Consider the following 9,187-nt stretch of genomic DNA (forward strand, 5'->3'; position numbering starts at 1 on the left):
TGGGGACCCGGGGACTGCACTGTTGTTTCCCATGAACTAGTATGTCCACCAGGCCCAAGTCCTAGCATCCAGCACTGGAACCAGCTGTGTGCTGCCCCTCTGTTTCCGATGTGGATTGGGACACATGCTGGCTGGAGTCAGAACAGTGGGCGAATGCTGGTCTCTTACTGTCCCCTGGCTCAGCACTCCTCTGACTGACAGTTCAGCTTGGCCTTATGGCCTCCAAACCCCCCAGGTCTTCCATAGCCCTTAAAAAGTTTAGCACTGAGAAGCCTTAAAAATGAAGAAATGGAGGAGACGGGACACTTCACATAATGCAGTTCCATGTCCTGCTCACCACCTATGAGGGAGGGCCACGCCATGCCCACAGGGGAGCCAGGCAGGGGAGATGGGGCTGGGTTAGTCCAGCACCCTCTGCAGTCCCTAATGTGTGTAGTTAAGGTCGAGCAAATAGGAGGTGCAGGTCATGAGAGAACAACTCAGCCAACCCGGGGTGGCCATGGCTCCACCAAGCTGTCACTCACACACACTGGGAGGGCAGCAGCAGGAGTCCCCAGACAGAACTGTGAGACCCCAGGCTCGTGCCCTCTCCCAGAGGTCCCGGGCTGCTCCAATAATAATCATTCAAAAAGCCCTTTCGCAGCCATTTTCACAACAGCACAGTGAGGTGGGGAAGTGGGGATCTTTATCTCCATTGTAAGATGAGGAAACTGAGGCTCAGAGTGGTTAGGTGATTCACAGAAAGTTGCACAGCTAGTAAGTCGCAAAGCAGGACCAGGGCTCCCTTCGCTGCACCAGGACCAGAAAGCCCTGGAACTGTAGAGCTTTGTCACTTCAGAGGACCTGGGTAAGTTCCTGTGTCCTCATCACCCAGAGCACGAGGAAGTATAATGCTGTCTCCTTTGATACTCCTCCCTTCAAGAGGTCGAGATTCATTCTCCTCCCCTTGAGTGTAGGCTGGACAACAAACAGAATAAGGCAGAAGTGGCAGATGTGACTTCAAAGACTAGGTCATAAAAGGTGCCGCAGCCTCCTGCCTGCCCTCTCTCTCTTGGATCACTTACTCTAGGCCAAGCCACCTGCCACATAGTAAGGACACTCAAGCAGCCCTAGAGAGGCCCATGTGGTAAGGAACTGAGGCCTCCAGCCAAAAGCCATGACAGAGCCATCTTGGAAGTGGCTCCTGCAGGCTCAGTCAAGTCTTCAGATGATTCAGCTTTGGCTGAAGCCTTGACTGCAACCCGTTGAGAGACCCTGACCCAGAACCACCCAGTTGAACAACTCCCAAATTCCTAGCCCACAGAAATGGTAAGATAATGTGTTTGCTGTTTAAGGGGCTAAGCTCCTGACCCCTCCCCTGTGACCATGCAGCTGAAAGGGAGCCCCAAGGTCAGGTGCCAGCTCGTGGTTAGAATCTTCTTTGGAGGCGAGAGCCCAGCACGCTGCAGAGGCTGGCTGCTTACTCACCTTTCCGGGTCCTGCAGGTGGAGCAGCAGGTACACACTGTGGGAACGGGGTGGGGGCACCATCAGAGACATCCCCCACTGGACAGGAACCAGCCCCAGGCAAACAGGGAGGCCTGGGTGAGTTGTGGGGATCCTAGTGTGTTCAATATATGGGTCCCAGGAATGTGGGTCTCTGCAGAGACACCAAGGTGGGGAAGAGGAATCATCTCAGATCCACCTTCCTCTCAGGTGCTAGAAAATACCCTCACCTGGCCCATAGCCCTAAAGACGGGGATGGGGTCAAAGTTTGCTCTGGGAAATAACGCCAACCACCCCTGCCCAGAAGCCTTCTCCTCTCTATGCCTTCCAGTTCAGAATGTCCTCCAGGAAACTTCCTCAGACTGACCTCTGAACCCCAAAGTCCTTAGTGGCTGGGCATTTGGCCGAAGGCCTAATTGGCTGCTGCCTTGCACTCTTCATTGGTCTTGCACATCTGAGCCTTGGCGCATAGTAGGTGCTCACTAAATACATGCTGACTGAGTGACTCCAAGTGCATGGAAGGCCAGGATCATTCTTTCAACTCCCTTGGTAGCCTTCCTAGTGTCTAATGCTAGGCATTCAATGTATGGTGTCTAAGTACCTCCCAGTTCACCCTGCAGACAGGGCAATGTCAGTTCCTGCCCTTCCTGACCCCTGGAGCAAGGAGGAAAGCTCCAGGCAGGTGAGGGGGTCAGGTCAGATGCACTGCCCAACCCCCGCCTGGGTGCTGAAAGCAACAGAAAAGAACTATCTCTCTCCATCCCCAATGCCCAGACCCTGTGTCCTCCCCTGACCACATGCAGGGCCTCTGTGTGCCCGGCATGTGACAGGCACATCGAGTTGGGGTGGTTACAGGGGGAAGCAGAGACTGTGTGACTGCCTTCCAGGAGCGTGCGGAGCAAAGTAACCCTGCAGGGACAGCATATGTGCCTCCTTCCTCTTTTCCTCCTTCACATGCTGCCTCCTTCCTTTCTTTGAAATGCAGAGGACTGTGTGGATCTCCCTTCTCAGTTCACAGCAAATGGTCCTCACTGGTTCATGGGACCCCCTTGCTCCTTGTGTACCTCTGCATGACTTTTGTCCCCACACCCCACTCACATGCTCCTTTCTCCTCAAGGAGCAGTGATTTTAATATTTTAATGTGCATCTTTTTGTTTAAATGTGTTATTCTTGCAAACTACATATTATTTTGCATGGTGGGTATATAGTTTTATTTTACAGAAATTGTTACATAAAATCTTAAAATCTCATTCCATCTTGTACTTTTCGCACTAGGCATGATGTTTTCAAGATCCATCGGTGTGTACTTGTGATCTGTTGCTTCCAGTGGCTGCACAGAACTCCACGGGGGCAGCCACCACTTCTTACCTGTCCTCTCTCCCAGGCTGTCTTCGACTCCTGCTACCTGTCCAGGGTTTGCAAATGATCTTGTTTATTCTCACAACCCTAAGACATAGGCTGAATAGGAATTATTGGGCCCTTTTTTCACAGGAGAAGACAGAAGGGAATTGGGTCCGTCTCCTGTGCCAAGGTCAAATCCTCTGGTGGGGACCACCTGGGGTACTGTTGTGAGAAAAGTTCTGAGGCTGAATCTGGGCCCAGCAGGAACAAGTGTGGTGACTGCTCAGTGGCATGTGCCTCACTGTGCTGCATTTGCTGTGTCTGCACAGGCCCAGCGTCAGCCAGCCAGGATGGAATCCCAGCCTCCTCCCCGCCCTGCGCCCTTTTCCCTACCTGACCAGGCCGGGTGTTTGAGGCCCACGCTGTAAGCTGAGCTGGGCAGGGCACACCACCTGCATGGCCAGGCTTCTTTTGCCAGACCTCCTCCCAGGCACCCGACCCTCCACTCAGGGGTATGACAGCCCCAGAGCCTCTGACCTGGACACTTCTGTCCCACACCCAGGCCTTGGGCCATGTTTCACCTGTCTTTCCTTCTGAGATGGCTTTTATTTTAGGCCCCAGAACAGCTGGGGAGACCATGCCTGGCCTCCCTTCTCGGTCCCCGAATCACAGATGCTGGGGCCAAGGGCAGTGTGGAGGGCCAGGTCACATAACAGCAAGGCTGGTTCTCTCAGCCTGCGATCCACGGCCTCCCTGGGGTGTAGCAGGGGATGTCACCATCTTTACTAATGGAGGGTGGCAGGGCCAGTGCCAAAACACATCATCCCATATCGTTTTCTACCTGATGCTGGGCTGGGAACAGGTTCAAGGCCCAGGCCACACCCCCATCATCGTTTAGACTCCACCAAGTTTCGCAGATTCCCAGTCCGGCGGCTGCCCTGAATAATCCACCAAGGGGAGGTCTAGGCAGAAGGCCTGGATGCTGGTCCTGTGTGGCCTTGGCATGGTGCACACCTCTCTGAGCCTGCTTCCTCTACTTGGCTCCCCTCTATAAGGGCAACACAGACTCAGAGGGAAAGGGACTGCAGGGCCACTGAGGCCCACCTCCTAGCCAAAGCAGAAATCCCTCCCTAGAGCCTGACCATTCAATTCTGATTTGGGCCCTTCCAGTGTCAGGGATCTCACCACCCTACAAGGCAGCCCATTTCTCTCCTGGACACTTAGTATGACAAAGTGCTTTCTTGGGTGAGATAAATAACAAGAACAATAATAGCAGCTACTACATATTGGTACCAGGCATAATGCGAAGCACTTCTGCACGGCTTATGTCATTGACGCCTCACAACAGCCTGTGTGGATACATGGGTGTCATTCCCATATAGACACAGAAGTGAGGTGCACAGAGGGTGAGCTGCTTGCTGTGGGGCTACCCCCTCGGGGCTTCACCCCCTCGGTTCTTTCTCTGGCCTCTGGGTCTCACTGAATTGGGGCCCTTTTTACTTCCGAGTGACAGCTTTCTTTTGAGGCTCAGTAGCCAATGAGCTGATCAAGGGTGGAGATGACGCCTAATTCAATTTCTCACTCCTACTTCTGGGGCAGTGCCTGGCAGGTCAGAAGCTGTAGATGCTCAGTGAAGCCTGGATGAGCAGGTGAGTGACCAGAGGGACTGGCCTGAGAGTCAGAAGGCTGTGCTCTGCTGCAGCCCACTGTGGGGGACCCTGTTGACAATCCCCTTTCCTGGGTCTCCATCTCTTTGCTGGTAAAATCAGAGAATTAAGACTGAATGATCCCCAAGATCCCTTCCTGCCTGGCCTTCGGGGATTCCATTCTAAGTTCCTCAGGAGATAACCCCTTCCTGAGATGGCTCTCACCCTATGGCCAAGCCTCCACCTCCCAACCCTGCCCTGCTTCCAGCAGTGACAGGGTTAAAGCATCTCCCAACAGAAAAGCCCAGTCTTCAAACCTGAGGGAGGAGCAGAGGGGACATTCCTGAGAGGGGAGGAAGGGGTTCCTCAGGAGATAACCCCTTCCTGAGATGGCTCTCACCCTATGGCCAAGCCTCCACCTCCCAACCCTGCCCTGCTTCCAGCAGTGACAGGGTTAAAGCATCTCCCAACAGAAAAGCCCAGTCTTCAAACCTGAGGGAGGAGCAGAGGGGACATTCCTGAGAGGGGAGGAAACTGATGGACACCTGTGCTGCATTTGGCTCTGGGCATGAGTGGTCATTCCCAGGGCAGCCATAGGTCTCATGCTTTTCCATCCATGTCTAAGACCCCCAAGAGTCATGTGGGATTGTCAGGCCCGGGACGCAGGGCCGAGGTGTCCCTGCAGGCTGCACCTCATAGCATCCACTCAGGGTCAGGTGGCGTGGACGTCCCCATTTATACGTTTAAGGGCAGGGCAACCACCAGGCACAAGTCATGGCCACAGACTCTAAAAGAGTGGCCCAATCCTCACCCTTCCCACCACAGGGAGCGATGGAGGTGGCAACCCAGAACCATCCCCTACAACTCCCACCAACAACCCTTTGCCAGCCGCAGCAGTGCTCAGCTCCTGAGAGTCAAGGTCCCTGTCATCTCCCCAAGGAGCAGTCTGGAAAACAGTGAGTCCTGGCCCCATTCCCTACCCGCTAGTTCATGCCCTTGTCCTCTACAAGCCTGGAACACACACCAGTGGATCAGATGCTGGGGGGGCCCAAACGTGGCTGCACCTCAATGACATCAGACGTCTGGATCTCACCCCAGACCTACTGACACCTCTAGGGATAGGCCCAGGACTCTGCATGTTTAACAAGTTCCCCTGGTCAATCCCGATATGGCAACTTCATGCCAGGTGTTTTACAGAGTTAGACGTCGGAGGTAGAGGTGTGGTTTCTGGAAGGCCCTGGCCTCCACAGGAATTAGACCTCAGAGCTAGTATGGCCATTGGTGTGCAGGAGCTGGGGGTGTGCGTGGTGAATGGGGTGTCAGGTATGTGGAGGAGACAGTACAGCAAGAGAGTGAACAGGAAATATTCAGGCAGGAAAGAGGGCCCGTGAGAGCTGGAAGCCCTGGGTGAGTCAGAGGAGACGTTCAGGAGCTCAAGACAGGTAGCCAACCAAGGAGTGTGGGATCAGAGGGGAAAAGAACAAAAAAAGCTCCATGGCCCGGGCCCAGCTGTACCTGTTGCCTCTAGGTTTGGCCTAGGCACTACCACCCAACCACCCCCAACTCCCCAGACAATCAGATGGAGAAGGCAGAACTCTTTGGTGCAGGTGACCTAATCTTGCCCTGATCTGAGTCCCCAGGCCACCCTCCTGACCTGGCCTGAGTGGTGCTCTGCCCCTTAGCTGGCCTGGCATAGTCTGATATCTTTGTTGGTGGCAGGTCCATGGAGCAAGGGCCAGGTTGCATGCCACATGGTGGAGCAGGCTGCTCTCATGAAAATGAGGCCCAAGGATTAGGAAAGAGGGGAAGCAAAGGAACACCTACCTGAGCTGCCAGCACTCTCAGAAGCACTCCTGGACATCTTAGGCTGGCCATGTTTGCTGCTGGCCCGTGAAGACCCTGGTGGTGGCGGGCCCGAGGGAGCAGGGGCACCATCTCCCCTGATGGTGGTAAGGTCCTGCATGCTAAAGCTCCGGAGTCTCTCCGATAAGGCACCCTGTCCCTGGATATGACACAAGAGGGGGCACACATCAGAGGCCTGACCCACAGGTTCATGGGCATTCATGGGGGGCAGGCATGACAAAGGCCAAGGGGGAGCTCTGATGGTCAGCAAGATGGAAACCAAGACCTGAAACAACTCGGCAGCAGGGCAGGTGCCCAGGTGTACTTTCTGGAAACATTGAGAGGGTCGAGCCCTGGAATATTCCAGGGCCTCCTCAGGGGCTCAGCCATTGCTCCTTTGGCTCCAGGCTCCTTCCTCTCCTTCAGGCACCCCCATGATGAGCTAGAGCCTCAGACAGACTCAGGGGCATGGCTCCTGCCAGCATTTCCTATTCCCCAGAGGGCGTTGGCTGCCGCTCCTGCTTTGTATAAATAAAGATCCTTATATGGCTACGTTCTTCTCAGTTCTCAGTACACAAGAGTCTGGTCAGAAAACCAAAACCTCTGTGCTACTCTATATGCTCAGTCCTTACTCTTTTCAAAGGAAGTAAAATGCAGACAGAATTTTTTTAAATGAATGACAACAGCAATTTCTTTAACTGTACAGCACATTACTGTTTATAAGGCACATTTATTTCCATTAACACATTTGAACTTCATAAAATGAATCAGGGAAGAAAAATATATTAAAAAACAACCATGCTGACTGTAACCATTTCATATTCTGAAGGAGCCACAGAATTCATCTGGGGGGTTGGGGGGCAGGGTTGTTCTTTTGTTTTGGAGAGCAAGATAAATCCATTAGATTAATGAAAGGGAAGGTTCTTGCTGTCTGGATGAGAGAATCTGTCAGTGAAAATGATTGCAATGAGGGTTCAGGGATGGCAGCATCACTTTAGGTGTGCCTTGGGGGTCAGAGAGAGAGATTCAAGTTTGGGGGAAGGAAACCTGAGAGTGGAATGGGGGCTGGGGTTATTGATAATTAGGTTGGGGTTTGGAGCAAGAAGTAAAAGGTAAGGAACCACTAGACAAATCAGTGACTTCAGCATCTTCAGAAATACTGGGTGTGTGCAGATTTCCCTCAGGTACGTAGGATGGCAGTGGGGTCCAAACAGGGACATGGACAGCAGTGGTGGAAGAGGTATTTCATTTGGATAATGGAGGAAAGAGAGTGGCCCTAGAGGTCTGGAGGACTTGGGGACAATAAGGTACAACAGACAGAACAGACCTAACACATCAGTATAAAATAGATTTGGGCAGCTAACAAGAGGGCTTGGAGCTGGTGGTGGGACTGATGAAATAAACAAGGGCAAAACAGCTGAGTAAATGTTTTCAGAGATGGGAGAAGAGTTTAGGAGATTTTTTCATTTTACTTAATTAAAAAAAAATGAAAATGGTCCAAAAAGCACAGCAATTCACTGCAGTGAATGATCCAGAAAGGATAAAGGAGCAAATGCCAAATGAGTTAGTTAGACGGAGGGGGAAACAAAAGGGGCTCACGGTTAGGTTTAGAAGACATGCCAGAATAAAACGAAGATGCACTAAAATATCAGCAAACTTGCAAGACAGAAAACCAACACGCAAAAATCAGCAGAGATTCACTGCAGTGAACGATCCAGAAAGGATAAAGGAGCAAATGCCAAATGAGTTAGTTAGACAGAGGGGGAAACAAAAGGGGCTCACGGTTAGGTTTAGAAGACATGCCAGAATAAAACAAAGATGCACTAAAATATCAGCAAACTTGCAAGACAGAAAACCAACACGCAAAAATCAGCAGAGTTTTTATACTCTAACAACAAACTAGCAGAAAAAGAAATCAAGAAAGCTAGATCACTTACAATAGTCACCAGAAAAATAAAATATCTAGGAATCAATTTAACCGAGGATGAGAAAGATCTCTACAACAAGAACTGCAAATCACTGCTGAAAGAAATTAAAGAGGACACAAAAGATGGAAAGACATTCCATGCTCTTGTATTGGAAGAATGAACATTACAAAAATGTCCATACTACCCAAGGTGATATACAAATTCAATTCAATCCCTATCAAAATTCCAATGACATTTTTCTCAGAAATGGAAAAAACTATCCAGACATTTATATGGAATAACAAAAGACCAGGCATAGCCAAAGCAATGTTGAGCAAAAATAAATAAATAAATAAAGCTGGAGGCATAGCATTACCTGACTTTAAAGTATACTACAAAGCTACAATAACCAAAATAGCATGGTACTGGCATAAAAACAGACATACTGATCAATGAAATAGAATAGAGAATCCAGAAATCAACCCACACATCTACAGCCATCTGATCTTTGACAAAGGCACCAAGCCTATACACTGGGGAAGAGACTGCCTCTTCAGCAAATGGTACTGGGATAACTGGATATCAATATGCAGGAGAATGAAACTAGACCCATACCTCTCACCATATACTAAAATCAACTCAAAACAGATTAAAGAATTAAATATACACACTGAAACAATAAAACTTCTTAAAGAAAACATAGGAGAAACACTTCAGGAAGTAGGACTGGACACAGACTTCATGAATATGACCCCAAAAGCATGGGCAACCAAAGGAAAAATAAACAAATGGGATTATATCAAACTAAAAAGCTTCTGCACAGCAAAAGAAACAATTAACAAAGTTAAAAGACAACCAAAAGAATGGGGAAAAATACTTGCAAAATATACATCTGACAAAGGTTTAATATCCAGAATATACAAGGAACTGAAACAACTTTACAGCAAAAAAAAAAAAAAAAAAAAAA

At 50.3% G+C, this 9,187-nt stretch overlaps 1 protein-coding gene across 1 annotated transcript in view; it reads right to left on the bottom strand.

The window, feature by feature from the left end:
- Window positions 1-2,807: 2,807 nt before the first annotated feature.
- The window catches only part of REEP1 (receptor accessory protein 1), a gene marked incomplete at its 5' end in the record, with an annotated part of 34,371 nt that continues 27,991 nt past the window's right edge, over window positions 2,808-9,187 (bottom strand). Inside the window, 2 exons of the mRNA XM_008585100.1 lie at window positions 2,808-2,889; window positions 6,296-6,473. Coding sequence (XP_008583322.1) covers window positions 2,849-2,889; window positions 6,296-6,473 — 219 coding nt within the window. The remainder of the gene's footprint in view (window positions 2,890-6,295; window positions 6,474-9,187) is intronic.

This window comes from Galeopterus variegatus, unplaced genomic scaffold, assembly GCF_000696425.1.
Source record: "Galeopterus variegatus unplaced genomic scaffold, G_variegatus-3.0.2 Scaffold3452, whole genome shotgun sequence".
Classification (NCBI taxonomy): Eukaryota; Metazoa; Chordata; class Mammalia; order Dermoptera; family Cynocephalidae; genus Galeopterus; species Galeopterus variegatus.